The sequence below is a fragment of the Phaethon aethereus genome (genome assembly GCF_964289735.1).
Source record: "Phaethon aethereus genome assembly, chromosome: 25".
NCBI lineage: Eukaryota > Metazoa > Chordata > Aves > Phaethontiformes > Phaethontidae > Phaethon > Phaethon aethereus.
This window is the reverse complement of record NC_138601.1, coordinates 1,299,881-1,319,217: the sequence shown is the minus strand read 5'-3', so window position 1 is coordinate 1,319,217 and position 19,337 is coordinate 1,299,881. Positions and strand designations below refer to the sequence as shown.

General features: G+C 53.6%; 2 protein-coding genes across 2 annotated transcripts; one reads left to right on the top strand and one right to left on the bottom strand.

The window, feature by feature from the left end:
- Positions 1-9,558: 9,558 nt before the first annotated feature.
- On the bottom strand, positions 9,559-9,927 carry LOC309413398 (feather keratin Cos1-1/Cos1-3/Cos2-1-like; the record flags this gene model as incomplete). The annotated part of the gene is made up of 1 exon (XM_082010518.1): positions 9,559-9,927. The coding sequence occupies one exon, from the start codon at positions 9,925-9,927 to the stop codon at positions 9,559-9,561; it is 369 nt and encodes a 122-aa protein (XP_081866644.1).
- A 7,862-nt stretch (positions 9,928-17,789) lies between these two features.
- Positions 17,790-18,149, top strand: LOC309413397 (feather keratin Cos1-1/Cos1-3/Cos2-1-like; the record flags this gene model as incomplete). The annotated part of the gene is made up of 1 exon (XM_082010517.1): positions 17,790-18,149. One exon carries the CDS (start codon positions 17,790-17,792, stop codon positions 18,147-18,149), a length of 360 nt encoding a protein of 119 aa, XP_081866643.1.
- Positions 18,150-19,337: the final 1,188 nt, after the last annotated feature.

The following is a 19,337-nucleotide window of genomic DNA, read 5'->3' as shown; positions in this document are numbered from 1 at the left end:
AGATAAGCAGTAGCCAGACCTACCTGAATCTCCCTGCCTGCAGCCCCAGAGCCCAGCTGCTGTAAGAGCTCTGCGTCCCCTTTCCAGGCCCAAAGTCGCACACGACCTGACTGACGCCAGAGGTAGACGGGAAAGGTTCATCCCTGTCCCCTGTGTCAGCTGGGCTTCCCATCTCTCCTGCCACAACCTCAGCTGCACAACGCCATCCTGAAGTCTATGCGGAAGGGAGGCTGTGACGGGGAGCTGCTGTGCTGACCGCTGGAACTTTGCAGCTCCTGTTCACTGTGCTAGCAAAGGCCCCTAGCAGCACGGTAAAGGAGTGCTCCGCGCTGACTACTCCTGGCATTCACGGGAAGGGGTTAAAAAGGCGTTGTCACGGTGCTTGCCTAGGTCGTGGAGAGTTGAGGTCAGGGTAGCACAGGCTGCCAGAGCTTGTTTACGTGCATATGTGAAAGGGCAGAGAAGGGCTGTTTGTATTGCATAGGGCTGTGTTGGCGTGTCATCCTCCTGCTGGAGTGAGGGGCTGTGTCTGTCTCTGGACAGGTGTTTCTGCAGCAGGGATCCTTCTCTTGAGGAACGTCCTCTGTCTGGGGGGAGAAAGGAGACAAAGTGCAGCTGTGGGGAGAGACTGACAGACACCTGGGTTCAGGTGTTCTGTCTGCGCCCGCTCCTGTCTCTGTCCAGGCAGTCCCTGGAGCAAGGCAGACACAGGTGCGTGATGTGACGGATGCACTCGACCCCCTACCCAAAGTAGCGGTAGTTTCCTACAGGCTCCAAAGGACGTAAGGGCCTAACTGTAAACGGCCAAGAACTCCCCTGGTTTTAATCTGTTCTCTGAAAAGCCCACAAAGGAGCAGAGTGACACAGTGAGCATCGACGCGTCTGAGCTTGGAACACCGATCATGCGATTAACACGTGAAGAGCGGATGGCTTTTCCAAGACTCACTTACCAAGGAACAAAGAAAGTTCTGGGCACACGGACTCTCATGCATACCTTTTCCATCGCATGCAACTGGACTACAAGGCAACCACTTTATTCCATAAAAATGACAGCCTAAGTGAGCCTTCTCTGAGCTCTCTTGGCGGAGCAGCCTGGCTGCATGGCGATGATCTCCCCTTGGGATGGGACACCTCTCAAGCTTACCCCTCGAGGCAGAGAGACCTTTTAGCAACGGCACATCTTTGGTAAGCGACCGATACCGCGCATAACCTTGCAGTATGGCAACTTTGACTTTGTCTTGGCAACTTGGATTGTGCCATGGTAGTTTTGAATCACTGTTCAAATGACTGTGCCGTACAGTGACAGAGTGAACCCTGCCATCGAACTTAGCTGAGTGGCACTTTTACAGCTTCATATTAAAACCACTTTTGCTAATACCGTTGATGGAGGTTCTTTAAGCGATCTAGATCACCCGTTCATGACAAGTATCAAGTCCCTCCCCCTTCCTCTGCAGGGGTGGGTGCAGGCACTTATGTCTGGCATAGAGGTGGGTGGCAGAAGATCGTGAGGGATGCTTCTCCTCTGCTGGGGGATAGCGGACATAGCGGAGGTTTCCAGGTCAGTCAGAGTGAAGGAGGCTTCCAATGTCCTCCTTCATGCCTTTTGCGTGACCGCAGCCTGCATTAACTGCTCATGACACTTCTACAGTCCCTTTGGAAATCTGGCCTGAACTTCTTCAGAGAAAGAAAAGAGCAGCTGTGGCCGGACTGCACAAGCAGGAACGGCCCCATGCTGAAAATCCTGGCCCTGGCCGTAAGAAGCCTGGGGAACAGCAAAGGAGGATGTTTAATTTCTTTCAGTGGGAGGAATGCTTTAACCACTAGTCCATTATCTCTCCAGAGGGCCTCTCCATGGCAGAGGAGCAGGGAGGTTGTGTAGGACCCAGCAAATCATCTCAGACATATCAGAGGCAATGGATATATAAAGATAATAGTAAGACTACTCTGCGCTTTTCTTTTGCAGATACCAAGCATTCTTGCATGCACTGTTAATACGCAGATATTGTGAAAGAGCAGTTGGACACAGGCCGATACCACATACAGGAAGTTCTCCCCTCCTGCATGTGTCGGAGTGTACAGATACTCAGCTCGGAATGAAGCAGGCTGCATTGCACAGAAAGGTGTGGAAGGTTCCCCAGGAGCTGTGGAGAGGCTAGGTCTCTGTCTCTCCAGGGCAGTAGTAGGGAGAAATGCTGTGAAGCACATTCCAGCGTGACTTTTTGCAGCTTGGTCCAGACCAAGAGCCTTGCCTGAACAAAAGGGTCCAAAAAGCCTAATGTGTTCAAGGGGAGACGGGATCTGGTGGGGAGCTATCGCAGGCTGCCAAATCCCCAAGCAGCAACAGGCTCACGAATCCCCTGCCCTGAGAATAGGTGGAACGTTGGAGCAAACGCTCAAGAGCACTATGCTAGCTGCTGCTCCTGTTGTTTCTTTTCTGTCGGTCTCCAGTTAACGACCAGAGCCGGAGAAAGGAGCTGCTGCTGGCAGGAGCCCTTACTGCCCTCATGTTTTACCTCGTGGCCCAAGGAGGGCAAACCTGCCTAGCGAGGGAAAAGCCCTGGGGTTCAGCTAAACCCTCAGTATGTGAGCCAGACCTGTCAGAGAGTGGTGGAGATTCTCTGTTCAAACCTGCTTTGCTGTCGCGCTCCTTTTCGTGTCTCTCTTTGCCAGGGAACCAGCATCACTTGGCTGGGGGCAGTCCCTCGGTCCCCAAGTCCATGCTGGTTTCTCTGCCCAACAGAAAATGGCTGGTTGCCTCACTGGGGGCTAGTCTACCCCTGTGGGCACATTGAGGGCCCGCAAAGAGTGTACTCTGGGAACGCACACATTTTGGGAATGCCCACGTATTGGGAGGCAAAGAGCTGGCTCTGGAGAGCAGCTGTGGTGGAAGCGGACAAAACCTGAAGGGAGGCTGAAAGGAGGTATTAGCTGGGTTTTCCTCCTCAAAGGAGTAAACATGCAGGCGTTTGCAGTGAGGCTGCGGTGGGTTGACCCTGGCTGGACGCCCGGTGCCCACCATAGCCACACTATCACTCTCCTTCAAAGCTGGACAGGGGAGAGAAAATGTAACAAAAACTTGTGGGTCAAAATAAGGACGGGGAGAGATCATTCACCCATTACCGTTGCGGGCAAAACAGACTCAGCTTGGGGAAAGTACTTTAATTTATTGCCAATCACAATCAGAGTAGGATAATGAGAACTCAATCCAAATCTTAAAACACCTTTCCCCCACCCCTCCCTTCTTCATGGGCTCAACTTCACACCCAATTTTCTACCTCCTTCCCCTCTGAACGGCGCAGGGGGATGGGGAATGGGGGTTGTGGTCAGTTCATCACACGTTGTCTCCTTCCTCAGGGAGAGGACTCCTCACCCTCTGCCCCTGCTCCAGTGTGGGGACCCTCCCAGGGGAGACAGTCCTCCACGGACTTCTCCAATGTGAGTCCTTCTTCACAAACTGCTGCAGCCTGGGTCCCCCCACGGGGTGCCATCCTTCATCAACAGAGGGCTCCAGCCTGGGTCCCCCGCGGGGTCACAGGTCCTGCCAACAAACCTGCTCCAGCCTCGGCTCCTGTCTCCACAGGACCACAGGTCCTGCCTGGAGCTTGCTCCAGCATGGGCTGCCCACAGGGTCACAGCGTCCTTTGGGGTCCACCTTCTCTGGCGTGGGGTCCTCCCCATGTTGCAGGTGGAAATCTACTCCACCATGGAGCTCCATGGCTGCAGGGGCACAGCCTGCCTCACCATGGGCTTCACCACGGGCTTCACCACGGGCTGCCGGGTACTGACTGTTCAGGTACGTGTTCTTCCATGATTCCTTCACAGCTTCCCGGCATGAGTGGCTCCTCTTCCCTAACGACTGACCCCAGGTCAGCAGGTGGAACTACTGGTCAGCTGCTGCTTCTGCTCAGGTCTCAGGCAGGAAAGGAGAGACTGCTCCTCAGGGGATTGTCCCACAAAGGCTAGATGCCAGAGACACCATTTCCTCTGTGGACGGGAGCCTTTCATTTTCTGGAGGTGCTGTGTGGTTTTGGGTCAAAGAACCGCTTGCCCTGGGGAGGCAAAGGCTCTCACTGCTAGGCTTGAGTTGTGCTGGGGGAACAGAGTGATCTGTTAGTGTCCAGGGCCTGGGCAGGGATGATGGAAGGTGATTTCTTCCATGCTGGGCAGGGAGTTAATTCTTGCCCTGGAACTGGGCCTGAGTCTCTGACCTCTGAGCTCCTACCACGCGGAAGGGCAGGGCTGCTTTTCCCCAAGATGGGGAAGGAAGCCTGGCAGTCATCGCTGTCAAGCCCTGCTTCCCTAAACGTTGCATCAAATACCCAGCGACAGAGAATTGCAGTGCGGGGACTGCGAGCATTAGACTTCACTCTTTCTTGTCACACTTTTGAATACGACCCAGGTAGCGTTCCCTGATGCCCAGCACCGCTTGCTCTAACAAATAGGTCAGGCCTCGTGGTTCTGATACCGGATGCACAGCTTCCTGGCATGAGTGGCTCCTCTTCCCTAACAACTGACCCCAGGTCGGCAGGTAAACCCTCTCCCCATCTGTCTAATGCTTCTTTCTCTAAATCGGGAGATCCTGCTACTCCTTCTCCCTGGGAGAAATCACGTCAGGTCGTGTAGGCCAAGCTGTGGGCACAATGCACAACGCACAATGCATGGTGTCTGTTTCCAGCCCTAAGAGACAGCAATACCCTGGATCAAAGCAGGGACAGTAGCGATGTTGGACAATACTTCCTACCCCATGTTCTGGCAGAAGCCCAGGGCCTCCTGGGCCGCTATGGCTGGGATGGAGTTGGATTTGGGACACTGGGCTTCACTCGAGGCTCCGGGAGTCTCAGTAATCCGTGGCTACATGCTGGCATGCTGGTGATGAGCAGCCCAGTTTCAGAGCTTGCTCGTGGTTCTGCACGAGAAGCAGATTTGGTGATGGGAGCCGCAGGGAGCTGGACGTCAGGACCTTGATTGAGCCCCTGGGGAAGTGGGGGACCAACACATTCAAGCCAGGGAGCTGGGAGAGACCACTGTGGGTTTATTGCTGGCACTGAGTGGAGTGGGGATTGGCATCCATGGCAAAGGGGTCTGGCCCTTCAGTGTCTGTGTTTTTATTGCTAGGCAGCTCTAAAGCGGTGACTTTAGCTCTTCTGTTAAATCATGTATGGTTTTTGGGAAAGCCTGCATATCCGAACGAGGCAGGCTAATAGCATTTAACGTGTCAACAAAACCCAAGCTGAAGAAAGAGGCCTGGCTGTTCTTCCACCCACGTGAATCTGCAGAGAAATGCAGTATGAGGGGAATATCAAGTTTAACTGTGTCCTGAATCTGAAGAAAGCAAACAATGAAAAAATCTTTTTCTTTTCCCTTCTAAATCTCTCAGACAGTCGTCCTACACGGATGCTTTATTCCCTGAAATGTGCCTGCTACTGCACCCCAGAGCTGCTCTGGCTGTCCATGGTCAAGGCAAATTCTCCAGCAGGTGAGCCACTAGGCTGTCGCTTGCTACTCCCCTGGCTCACAATTAGCTATTCCGTGTACTTGCTTTGCAGGTCTTGCACACCTTTAGCTTTGGGAAATCTGTTCATTCCATTGGTGCCCCTTGCTTCCCTGGGCTTTCCCCCTCACTACAGGCCATTTCCAAAGCAGCATCCCACTTTTCCTCAGCCTCTGTCTTTGTCTTGCTAAGGATCTTGAGCTCTTTTGGCCTCTTCTGAAACATCCGACCCTCCCATGTCCAAGGCATGATTGATCAACTTCTGCCATTGCAGTCAGACATGTGTCCACCCTGTGCCTGAAGGGAGGACACAATGGAATCCCGGAAGGCCCTCTACAGAGCCCACAGATCTCTTCCAGTCCCCAAGCCTCCTCTGTCTTCTGTCTTAACATCTGCAGGAGAAACAGACTACATACATGCTCCTGAGAGTGCCTCTTTGGGAGCAACGCCCACCCCTGGACAATCCCAGCTTCTCCTTGCAGTCAGTCCCTTCATCTTCTCATTGATGGCCAGAGCAGCTGTCCTCCTGTAGGAACCAAAGAGCCATGCCACGTCACTGCTACATGCGGAGACTTACATGATCTCTGCAAAGGATGGGGAAGTAAGGTGAATCCCACCACCTTCTTTTGCTTCTCCAGAAAGGGATCAGAGTGTTTTGTGTGAAGTTGCGTCTTCTGGCCTGCCTGTAAAGATGTGCCCGCATTGTCTCAGAAATGCGTCAAACCCAGCAGGGATGGATTTCCATCCAGCCCATGCCAGGCTGCTTCCCCTGAAGACAAAGCGACAGCTGTGGGCCCTTCACTTGACACCACGCTGAATTAATTTCAAGTTTTCACAAATGAGCTAACTGCTCCTGGGGGATGCTCATGCAAGCGGCTGTCGAACCATAGCTTCGCTCCCTTGGGCAACGACATTGGCAGCTCTCACCCAGCGTTCCCTCCTCATCCCAATCACACATGATGAAATTTCCACCCACACTCTACATTATAGCTAACAGGCACCTTGGGCATTTGAAGTAGGCAATTAGGAAGGAGGCAATTAAGAAACCAATGCACCCAGGAGTTACCACACATACAATGACTTGCAGTGGGAATCAGCCATTTCATGGCAATGGTCAGTTCCAGCAGCCCAGAAATGTCAGTCTGAAGTCTGCCAGGTCCTCTCTGCTCTGCTCTGCTCTACTACCCACACCACAGCCCAGGCATGGTCAGACCTTCATCTGGGTTAAACGAGTTCTGCCAGAGAGCAGCAGGGCTGGTTTTTCCATAAGAACAACCATTCACTGGAACAACCCCCCCCAGAGATGACCCATTGATGAAAGTGTTCCCACAGATGAAAGTTTTCAAGATGTGATTGGACAGGGAGGTAGATAATTTCCTCTAGGCCCCCTTTCCCATGAAAGTTTGGAGCAGATGACCTTTTGAGGTTGTGGTGCGTTGACCTTGCCTGGCTGACAGGTACCCACCAAGCCATCCTATCACTCCCCTTCCTCAAGTGGACAATGAGTGAAAGTATTGCAAAAGGCTCTTGGGTTGAAATGACGACAGGGAAGTCACTCAGCAATTACCATCATGGGCAAAACAGAGTTGTCTTGGGGAAAATAACTTATTGCCAATTAACTATGGGGTAGGGTGATGAGAAATAAGAACAAATGTGAAACACCTCCCTTCTGCTTGGGCACAGCCTCACTCCCGACTCCTCTACCGCCTCGCCCCAAGCAGCACAGGGGGACAGGGAACGGGGGTAGCAGACAGTTCATCACGCGCCATCTTTGCCCCTCGTTCCTGCTCATGCTGCTCCCTTGATCCGTGGTGGAATCCCACCCATGGGAGAGAGTCCTCCATGAACGTCTCCAGTGTGGATCCTTCCCATGGGCTGCACTTCTTCACAGACTGCTCCAGCTTGAGTCCTCCCCGGGGCCACAAGTTCCGTGAGAAAACCTGCTCCAGCATGGACTCCTCTCCACAGGGTCACGGTACCTGCCAGGAGCCTGCTTCAGCGTGGGTTCTCCACGGGGTCACTGCTTCCTTCAGGGCACAGCCACCTGCTCTGGCATTAAGTTCTACATGGGCTGCAGGTGGATATCTGCTCCACCATGGACATCCATGAGCTGCAGGAGGACACCATGGTCTTCACCACTCCTCTCTCCAAGCTGCTCTTGTGTAACAGTTTTTTCCCCTTCTTAAATATGTTCCCACAGAGGCACTGCCAATATCAGTGATGGACAAAGATGGAGTCTCTGTGCCAAACTGTGGGCAGGAAGAGCAGGAGGGGAACCTCACATGGTCCTTGGGGTGCTGTGGGCCTGAGCCGTCATTTTGAGCCCAGCAGGACCTTCAGGCGTTCCTTTGCTGCACCCATAAAACCACAGATGCCCAAGGGATGCCAGGATTTAGAGCATTACATGGGGCTGAAGGACAAGGTCTAATAAGAAATTTTGCAGTATCACTGAAAAGCATATCCAAGTGTTGACATTAATAGTGCACCCACGTGCCATTTGGACAGGGAAGATGAACACCTGAGCGAAGCCATGAGAAAGCAGAGGGGTGACTGGACCGCAGAGAGCCCAAGGTGCAGTGAGGATGCTCTGTGCACTGCTGTCATCTTCCCAGTCACCATCTGCCTGTAGATGGTGGCACGATGGCCAGAAAGTGGGCACTTCCTGCAGGGATATGCAGGCAGCAGATGCTTTTGTGACACTTAGTGCTTGCAGAGCTGGGCTTCCACAGCCCCTGCAACAGGGAAGACAGGGTCAGTGCCTCAGCAACTTCATCATCTCACTTCAGTATTGCGTGGCCAGGAGGCAGATGAAGGCTCCCCTAACTGAGCCTCCAGGCAGAAATGCCCTCTGCCTGAACCGCACCTTTTGCTCTGGGGAAAGCAGTCTCCAGAGCTCCAGATGTGCATGACTGCCTCAGTATCTCCTCCTTGCCAAGGCCTCTGGTATGCCAAGGATAGGGGTCCAGCTGGTGCCCCAGAATACCAGCCAACACAAGAGGGCTGAGAATGGCCCAGCAGAGACAGATCAGAGAAGCTGCTGAGCACAGAAACATGTCCCACTGTTGCCACAATGGTTCGTTGGGGATGCAGAGGGTAACTGCTCTTGCACAGAGCCGTTCCAAAGCAGAGCTGGCATCTGGCAGTGGTGCAACCTTATCGGCCTGGGAAAGCTGCCCCAGGCTTGGAGGAGACAAAGTACCACAGAGCAGCCATGGACCCCAGATCACGTAATGGAGGCGCATGGAAGGTGGAGATGAGGCTCTGGGCTGTCCGCAAGTATTACTGTCTCCATATCCCCACTCCTGCCACTCTTTGGAGACATCGTCTATTCTAGCGTCCTCCCCCAGCACAGCTCCACCCAGAGCTTGAGCAAATCCCTTTGCCACGCAGCAGAGGGACTGCTGACCTCATCCACTGGCCACCCATAGCAATGAGCTCAGGGGTTGGGCTCCCCATTCGCAGAAGATGCTCTGGGGCACAGTGCTCCAGGCCCACGTGGGAAGAGATGAGGCAAGGTTGGAAGGACTGATGCCATTGGCTGTGGAGTAGCCAGGAATGTCTTCGTCATCTCCAAGGGACAGGGCACAAAAGACTGCCCAGTGCAGTGAGTCCTACCCTCTCCTTCGTCTGGGAACGAGGAAGGGTCCTCTTTTGCACTCAACCTAATCCTCTCCAGAAAGCCGCCTTTCTTCCTGAGCAGATGGCAAGGTTTGCCACCAAAGGAAGGAGGACTCAGAGGCCCAGGCTTGGATGCAGCACAACTTTAATGAGTCTAAAGCAGAAAAGGAGGTGGCTCACAAGGGAGCACCAGGGGCAGCCACTATGTTGTGGTGGGGCTTCTGCAGGGTGTCCATCAGCCTGCCCTGCTGAGGGAGGGAGAGCAACAGGGCCCTGCTAGGCTGGCATTGGGAGATGGCAACAGAAAAGGTAAGGAAGAGAGAGAAGAGAGTGGAAGAAGGAGACAAGGGCCCGAATCTCTAAATGCAATGCCTCGAAGCTCTATCTCCAGTCCAGCACCATGTTCTGAGGTCTGGAGAAGTTCTTGCCAGGGGATATTGCCAACAGGTTTAGCAGGGTTGACATCTGTTGCCACAGTAGCAGCTGGTAATGCAGGAGAGGTCACAGCACCCAGAGTTGATGGGCACTCCGTCACAGCTGAGGATGCTGCCAACAGCAGCGGAGGTGGAGGATCCCACAATGGTGTTCTGTGGGTAGGAGCTGAGGATGGGTCCGGGCAGGGTCACCACCACGGGGGAGGGCTCAATGACAACGGTGGAGTTCTGGCACTGCCTGACACAGGGCTCATTGCAGCTGTTGGCCAGCGGGGTCGGGCCACAGGGCTGGCAGGGCTGGCAGGGCCGGCAAGGTTGGCAGGGCAGGCAGGGCAGGCAGGGCTCACAGGGCCGGCAGGGCCGGCACTTGTCGTTGCAGGACATGCCTCTGGGCCAGAGATACACCTGGGAGAGAGAGGGCAGGGGGAAGCAGAAAATGGGGATGCATGAGAAGCAGCACTGCACCCAGCTACAGTGGAGCCAAGGCACCTCCCGGTGCAGCCTGCACCCTCCCCTCTCCCATGAGAAGCAGCTCCCAGCCCTGGGCTAAGACAGCCCCTCTCAGCTGGGACATACATCGAGGAAAGACCTGGTCTTGATGGAGGAGGAGAAGAGGCTGCACACTCACCTGGTTCCCAAGGAGGAGGAGGCGAGAGAAGTGGATGAGAGAGCAGAGAGTTGGGCTGCTTTTATAGTAGTCCGGCACTGCCCCAGGCCCAGAGGCGCCCTTTGTGGAAGTAATAATTTTCTGTCATGTCAAATGCAAAACATCCCAGCTAATGGCATGGGCTGTGTCCTGGTTTCCTGCCCTGCTGCCTTTTCATTTCCTGGCTGATGCCACGTGCTTTCCCATATGCAGGCTTCTGTCAGTGCCGGGATGAGAGGCCCGAGGATTGCCGGGGCAGAAACACGTCAGCGCAGGCAGAAGACTCAGCTCAAGTGCTGATGGCATCCTGTGCTGGTCAGTGGTGTGCACCTGGGGTGGGCTTCTGCTGGCAGGCTTTGACCCTACTGCACACTAACAGTGCTCTCTGGACAACTTTGCTGGGCTTGTTTCCCTCATCCCCTCTCTGCGCAGTCTCTGCGTGTCCCCAGGCAACACCACGAGCATGTCTGGGCCCGGTTCTTCCCCGGGGTACTTGAGGCCTGTTCTGCCAGTGTGGCCCTCAGCATCTCCTCAGCAGAGTCCACAGCTGCTGCGGTTTTCTGGGATTTATATGAGCACAGAGCTCTTTGCCTGGTTCCATGCAGGCACGCATGAGCACATGTGTGTCTGTCTGTGCTTGTGTGACCCTCATCATGAGGTCATACGCAGGCCAGAGCGCAGACACACTCTCCCCTGGTGTGTCCATGAGCACCGCAGAGTAGCAGGTTGCCCTTGCCAGCAGGTGCCCATCTACAGCTGAATGTTGCTTCCTTTGTCTTGGCAGAGGGGTGCTCGGAGAACTGAAATGCAGTCTCTGCCTCCTGTGCCCTCCATTTCTTGCTTTATGTACAGCGAGAAAGGCCAGGAAAGCCTGCCCGCCTATGCAGGACATTATCACTGAATGTATCTGCTTATGAGGCAATGTTGCTGGTGACTGGGATGGGACGCAGGCTCCTTGTGTCCAGGCCAATGCCGGATGTACTTCTGCAGCTCATCAGCCTGGTGCTGAGTGAGGCCGGGGCTGAGACCTTGCACCCAATGGGTATTCAACTGAGGGGACAGGGGTCTACGTGTTGCTTTGCTGTGAGATATAGGACAGACTACGTGCGTGGCAAAGGGGAGTCAAAGAGCCTGGTGTCAAAGAAGTTTGAATCAAACCCCCTTGGTGTTCAAGCACAAGAACTTCCATATCGTCCCCTAAGAAACTTAGTCTGAGTGCCTTTGTCTCTGAAGGCAGGGATACGTGATTTATGGCAAACCGCTAAAACCCTGCTGCCTTTTCATGTGCGGGTCAGGAAAAGTCCCTCGTTATGCAGAACGGACCTGTTGTGTAATGACCACAACGTCCTTTCAGCTTTCCACTGCACTGGTTAAGAGTGGAGGAAATGAAGAGCTGTGAATGAAGGAGGGAAGTTGAGTCTGTGAAAAAGAGGTGGGGATGGCGGCAAGGTGTTTTAGGAATTGTTTGGCTGTGTTCTCACCGTCCTGCTCTGTTTTTCATTGGTAATAAGCTAAATGAATCTTCTCTGAGTGAGGTCTTGTTTGCCTGTGATGGTAATTGGTAAGTAATCCCTCCGTCTTTGTCTCGACGCATGATCTTTTTCACCTTACTTTCTAGTTCCTTTCCTGTTGAGGAGGGAGAGTGAGAAAGCATCTAGGTGGTTATCTGGAAGCCAGCCAAGGTCTCTTTGGTTTTGCAACACCTGTGGTACTTACAAGTGCCATGAGTGTTTATCAGTCACATGCTTTTTTCCTGCTTGGTATCTGTGCGTTAAGGAGCATTCTCTTTCTCCCACAGCTTCTTCCCTCAGACGAATGTTGTCAACCGGCGTTTGCGCTTGTGCACCTTGGACCTGGTGGAAGATTTACAGCTATGGGCAGAGTGAATGCCCTGTGGGAGGAAAGCTGAGAATGGGAGCCGCTATGCTGATGACCTGCATGTTGCCTCAGCAAAGGGACTGATTTGTTATAACCTGCTGTGATAACGAGGGACATAGAGACTCGGAAGGGGGAAGAGGCATGTCTGTCCGTGGGGCCAACCCAGCACAAGCACTGAGGCACGTTCGCTCGGAGTGCACATTTGGCCCCAGGGCTTGTGAGCCCACCATACGTCTGCTGCCTTGAGCCCTCTGAGCAGGCACCTCAGCACACTGGTGAAGCTGCCTGATTGCTCAGCGGCTCGGACACTTCCAGCGGGAGAGCTAGACTTCTAGAGTCTGTTTGTCATTTCTCCAAAGACACTGCAGTTTTCTGGCAAGGAAGGAAGACCAGCGTGATGGAGAGCAGTATGTTGGAGAGGATGTGAGAAGCCTTCGGTTCTGGCAGTCAAGCCATATCTGGCAGGTACATCCATGTATGTCTTGCCATTCCTCTTGACCCATGTCTTGAGTCTCCCCAGACCTCCTGGAGCATTGTACCAGCCCAGCTGATAACTGCTGGTAATAGCCTTGAACGGGCTTTGTCTTCAGCAGGGAAGGGCACACAGAAGGATGATTGAACCCTCTCTGCTCACAAACATTGAAAACTGTGTCATCCTTAACTTTGCCTTTGCTCTCCCTTCCTTTTCTTATTGTCATGCTCAAAGCTCAGGTGCCAAATTCCCCAGCAGCTCTGAGGAGCAGCACAGCAGTGACTGGAAGATAGACCCTTGGCAGTAAACCTCCTGCCATGCCACAGCCTTTCTATGCTCCTCACTGTGCCACGCCCTCAGGGTGTGGACCACAGTCCTGAGCCAGCAACAAAATCCCCTTGGCTGCACATGCCCTACCGAGCTGCAACCTGCTCCCGAGGACAGAGGAGCTCCCCAAGCAGTTCAGTGGAACCCTGTCTGTGCACCGTATCAGGAGCCTTGTGGAAGACACTGTACTCAAGGAATTAGTGAGCTGGAGAAAGCCATGTCTTCTTGACTGGGCCTTGCACTTAAGGCTTGAGAAGCCCACACGTTGGCATGAGTACCCGTGTAAGGGAATCTGCTGGAGTGCCCCATGCTGGCCTCTGCTGCACACCAGTGGGTGCTATGACAGAGATAACGACCCAGCCTGTCAGGAGAAGACACATGCTTTTGTTTGTTCCACAAAATAAATGGCACCTCCATATGAGAGGGAGGAGGAGCCTCTCCACGGTCAGGGTCTGCGCAGGGTGCCTTGGGAAAATGTATCAGGGCTCCACGAGGTGTTGCACAAATGTAAGGTTCCCAGCATGAGAAGAGATGTCACAATTGTTCAACATCTGTATTCCTCTTTTCATTCTACCTTATAAAAGGAGCTATTTGATTTTGTCATTCGTTGTGACAAACGTGAAAAATCTCGTGGGTCAAGACAAAGACAGGGACAGCGGTTACCAGCTACCGTCACGGGCAAAACAGACTCAACTTGTGGAAGATTAATTTAGTTTATTGCCATTTACCAGTAGAGTAGGATGGTGAGAAACAGACCAGAAAAACCCTAGAATACCTTCACCCCACCCCCACCTCTTTTTCCCAGGCTCAGCTTCACTCTTTCATTCCTGACTCTTCTATCTCCTCCCTCCCCATCCAGCGCAGTGTGGTGGGGAATGCAAGTTATGGTCAGCACACAACAGTTCCTCTCTGCTGCCCCTTTCTCACTCTTTTTCCCTGTACCAGCGTGAGACATGCCCATGAGCCGCGGCCATTCAAGGTCCGGTCCAGTGTGGGTCCTGTTCACAGGCTGCAGTCTGTGCAGTAATCGCTGAGGGGTACTTTGGAAATTTGCCCTCTAAGAACAGCCTTGAAACCAGGTGGAACGTAGCACTCATGTACAACGGGTCTGTGACATGGAGAATCCCTGAACGGCCTTGGATGTTGGCAACATCAGGGGCACTTGGTGTGCTGACTCTGGGAGAGATTACATGGAGGGTGGAGCGGAGTGGAGACCTCGCGGCCACGATCTGTGAACAGGGGAGTTTAGGGATGCACAGGATGTACATTGATAAGCTGCGCTTACAATGTCCTGGGCCAAAGACCTGTCAACTTTGATGAAGTGCTGTACTTAGAGTGAACTTTGCTAATTATAATATCATTATAATACTAAAATGCACACCCCACTCAAAAGCTACCACCCCCCCCCAAGTGCGACCCCTCCTCAATGAGTGTGCGCACTGAATTTTTCCTAGTCTGTACCTTTAAACGCGAAGCGAGAGAATTCTGCACCAATCCTGATAAAGGTATGTATGACTAGAGTCACTCAAGCTCCACCTGCAAAGTAAAACACTATAAAATAATGTTTTAAGAGCTGGATGTTAGGGAAGATACCATCGTCATGTACCACTCTAACTTCTGGGATCAGTCGACGGGCTGAGCCTCTCTTCCCCCCCATCAGGACGTGGTTGGGTAAGATTCGAACCCTTGGTCATACCAAGTGCCTTCCCGGGAAACTTAGAAATCTCTATATAGAGTCACTTTACATCTTTTAACGCGTTTATAGCCAAGTAGTGTCTCTCGTAGTTTTAGCATTTGCACGTGCTTTATAGGTAGTGAATTTATCACCGGCAATCCAAAGAACCTGTATATCTGTTGCTTCAATACATCGCACTATTGATTGACTCAGCCGTGTGTGGTCCCTGAACACGACCGTACCTCTGAGTGCGGCCGTGTTAGTTCAGGAGGTGTCCGGCTGAGCAGGTAGTGTGATGTTAGTAGTGCATCCGGACCCGTGATAGTCCAACAAAGGTGTTGGGCGCGACCGGACTACTAACGGTTGTCCCTGAACGCGACTGTACCTCTGAGTGCGGCCGTGGTAGTTCAGGAGGTGTCCGGCTGAGCAGGTAGTGTGATGTTAGTAGTGCATCCGGACCCGTGATAGTCCAACAAAGGTGTTGGGCGTGACCGGACTACTAACGCCGATTTTGGGCATCACTCAGAACCTAAGCTCAAGCGCCCCCAGTCCCTCTGATATCTGAGGATCGACTGGAAAGTGAGGGGGTTTAGTTTCTGCCAAATTGCTCTGCCTCTTAACGCAACACAGTCCTTCAGGATAAGACCTGCTCCAGTGTGTGTCCTCCAGGGGCCACAGTTCCACAGTGGGGGCCTCCATAGGCTTCAGTGTGGCTATCTGCTCCACCATGGTCTTTCCCAAAGACTGCCTGGGAATCTCTGCACCGTCGCCTGAAGCACATCCTCCATTCTCCTCCTTCCCTGACCTTACTGTTTGCAGGATTTTCTCTGACACTTTCGTTTTTCTTCATTCCACATGTCCTGTGTGGTGTTTTGCCCTTTCTTAAATATGTTCTCACGGAGGCACTACCAGTGCTGCTGATAGGCTCAGGTTTGGCCAGCATTGAGCCCGTTTGGGAGCTGGATGGAACTGGCTCTGTCAGACATGGGGGCAGTGCCTGGGCTCTTCTCACAGACACCACCCCGGCAACCTCCCCACCATTACCAAAATCTCGCCACATAGCAGTGGGTACAACGCAGTATAAAGCAAATGTAGATTAAGCAAAAATTGAACAGAAAAAACGCAGTTCAGGTTTTGATAAGGGGTGGATGTAACTTTACAGGATCTTAAGAGAAATGATATGATTAGCCATGCTTAAAGATTTGGAAAGAACTGCTCTGAAAATACAGCCATCCAATGTCCTCGGTCGGTCCTTTTCATGTCTCCAGCAAGCTGAGCAGATGCAGCTAGATATGGTTGTTTCCAAAATGGTTTTATCATCAGACACTAACTGCTGTATTTCGCATTCCCCCTGGGCGTCTTTGACCCCCCAGGGCACTTCCCCAAAAGACTCTGCCTGGCAGCTCCCTGAAGGAGCAAAAATTTGCTCAAGCTGGGAGAGGTACCTCCGCTTGGGGCCAAGCACTAGAACTGGAACTTAAAAGCTGCTCCCATGGGAAGGGGAGTTGGCTCTGGCTGAAGCCTCCCATCGGCACCATCTGGCAGGGATCTCAGCAAGGCTGCCCAAGGGAAGGGAGCATCCCTGAGCTATGCTACCTCTACGTTGCGTCAGGCCAACTGTCCTACATCTCACAGCAGAGCAACATCTGGCCTTTCTGTCCCCTTAGTTCAATACCCATTTGGTGTGAGGTCTCACCCCAGTCAGGCTGATGAGCTGCAGAAGTGCATCTGGCATTGGCATGTGCATGACGAGCCTTTGTCCCATCCCAGTCACCCGCAACATTGCATGACAAGGGGTCCCACTCAGTGACAGCGGCCGGCACGAGGTGGGCAGGCTTCCTCTCCCTTTACAAAGTAAGAAATGGAAGGCACGGGAGGCAGAGACTGCATTTCATTGCTTGTTCTCTGTTCTCTGGGAACCTCACTTGGCCAGGTCCCAAGCCACCACTATGCAGCTGTAATTCCAGTCCAGCCACCATTCCTTATGTCAAGGTGACCCTGCTACTCTGTGGACCTCGTGATCACATTAGGGAAGAGTCTCCCTGCTATGGTGTGCACATGCCCACATGAGGGTCACACAAGCACAGACAGACACACATGTGCTCATGCGTGCCTGCATGGAACCAGGCAAAAACCCATATGCTCACATAAAGCCAGCGCATAGTCAAGCACAAACAAAAAACCATAAACCCAGGGAAACATCAGCAGCTGTGGACTCTGCGGAGGAGATGCTGAGGGCCACACTGGCACAACAGGCCTCAAGTACCCTGGGGAAGGACCAGGCCCCAGACATGCTCGTGGTGTTGCCTGGGGACGCGCAGAGACTGCAAAGAGAGGGGATGAGGGAAACGAGCCCAGCAAAGTTGTCCGGAGAGCACTGTTAGTGTTGCAGTAGGGTCAAAGCCTGCCAGCAGAAGCCCACCCCTGTGCAACAACAAGCGACCAACAGGGAGAGATGGGGCAAGCAAGAGAAAGGATGTGGCAAGCCCTCTCACGTGGGAGTTCTTGGGCACCTGAAGGAGAAACACGAGAGCGCTGCCCATTTCCTGACAACTTTGCCACAAACAAGCCCACAGGAATGACCCAGGTGCACACCACTGACCGGCACAGGACGCCATCAGCACTTGAGCTGAGTCTTCTGCCTGCGCTGACGTGTTTCTGCCCCAGAAATCCTCAGGCCTCTCATCCCGGCACTGACAGAAGCCTGCATATGGGAAAGCACGTGGCATCAGCCAGGAAATGAAAAGGCAGCAGGGCAGGAAACCAGGACACAGCCCATGCCATTAGCTGGGATGTTTTGCATTTGACATGACAGAAAATTATTACTTCCACAAAGGGCGCCTCTGGGCCTGGGGCAGTGCCGGACTACTATAAAAGCAGCCCAACTCTCTGCTCTCTCATCCACTTCTCTCGCCTCCTCCTCCTTGGGAACCAGGTGAGTGTGCAGCCTCTTCTCCTCCTCCATCAAGACCAGGTCTTTCCTCGATGTATGTCCCAGCTGAGAGGGGCTGTCTTAGCCCAGGGCTGGGAGCTGCTTCTCATGGGAGAGGGGAGGGGAGAGAAGGCCTTCCACAGACACAAGCTAGGATTTAGTAGAGGTGGCTCGTGGGCCTTGAGTTGGGCAGCGCAGGCTGCGCCAGGAGGTGCCTTGGCTCCACTGTAGCTGGGTGCAGTGCTGCTTCTCATGCATCCCCATTTTCTGCTTCCCCCTGCCCTCTCTCTCTCAGGTGTATCTCTGGCCCAGAGACATGTCCTGCAACGACAAGTGCCGGCCCTGCCGGCCCTGTGAGCCCTGCCTGCCCTGCCTGCCCTGCCAGCCTTGCCAGCCCTGCCGGCCCTGTGGCCCAACACCGCTGGCCAACAGCTGCAACGAGCCCTGTGTCAGGCAGTGTCAGAACTCCACCGTTGTCATTGAGCCCTCCCCCGTGGTGGTGACCCTGCCCGGACCCATCCTCAGCTCCTACCCACAGAACACCATTGTGGGATCCTCCACCTCCGCTGCTGTTGGCAGCATCCTCAGCTGTGACGGAGTGCCCATCAACTCTGGGTGCTGTGACCTCTCCTGCATTACCAGCTGCTACTGTGGCAACAGATGTCAACCCTGCTAAACCTGTTGGCAATATCCCCTGGCAAGAACTTCTCCAGACCTCAGAACATGGTGCTGGACTGGAGATAGAGCTTCGAGGCATTGCATTTAGAGATTCGGGCCCTTGTCTCCTTCTTCCACTCTCTTCTCTCTCTTCCTTACCTTTTCTGTTGCCATCTCCCAATGCCAGCCTAGCAGGGCCTTGTTGCTCTCCCTCCCTCAGCAGGGCAGACTGATGGACACCCTGCAGAGGCCTCACCACAACTTAGTGGCTGCCCCTGGTGCTCCCTTGTGAGCCACCTCCTTTTCTGCTTTAGACTCATTAAAGTTGTGCTGCATCCAAGCCTGGGCCTCTGAGTCCTCCTTCCTTTGGTGGCAAACATTGCGGTCTGCTCAGGAAGAAATGTGGCTTTCTGGAGAGGATTAGGTTGAGTGCAAAAGAGGACCCTTCCTCGTTCCCAGACGAAGGAGAGGGTAGGACTCACTGCACTGGGCAGTCTTTTGTGCCCTGTCCCTTGGAGATGACGAAGACATTCCTGGCTACTCCACAGCCAATGGCATCAGTCCTTCCAACCTTGCCTCATCTCTTCCCACGTGGGCCTGGAGCACTGTGCCCCAGAGCATCTTCTGCGAATGGGGAGCCCAACCCCTGAGCTCATTGCTATGGGTGGCCAGTGGATGAGGTCAGCAGTCCCTCTGCTGCGTGGCAAAGGGATTTGCTCAAGCTCTGGGTGGAGCTGTGCTGGGGGAGGACGCTAGAATAGACGATGTCTCCAAAGAGTGGCAGGAGTGGGGATATGGAGACAGTAATACTTGCGGACAGCCCAGAGCCTCATCTCCACCTTCCATGCGCCTCCATTACGTGATCTGGGGTCCATGGCTGCTCTGTGGTACTTTGTCTCCTCCAAGCCTGGGGCAGCTTTCCCAGGCCGATAAGGTTGCACCACTGTCAGATGCCAGCTCTGCTTTGGAACGGCTCTGTGCAAGACCAGTTACCCTCTGCATCCCCACTGGACATTTGTGGCAGCAGTGGGACATGTTTCTGTGCTCAGCAGCTTCTCTGATCTGTCTCTGCTGGGCCATTCTCAGCCCTCTTGTGTTGGCTGGTATTCTGGGGCACCAGCTGGACCCAAACCCTTGGCATACCAGAGGCCTTGGCAAGGAGGAGATACTGAGGCAGTCATGCACATCTGGAGCTCTGGAGACTGCC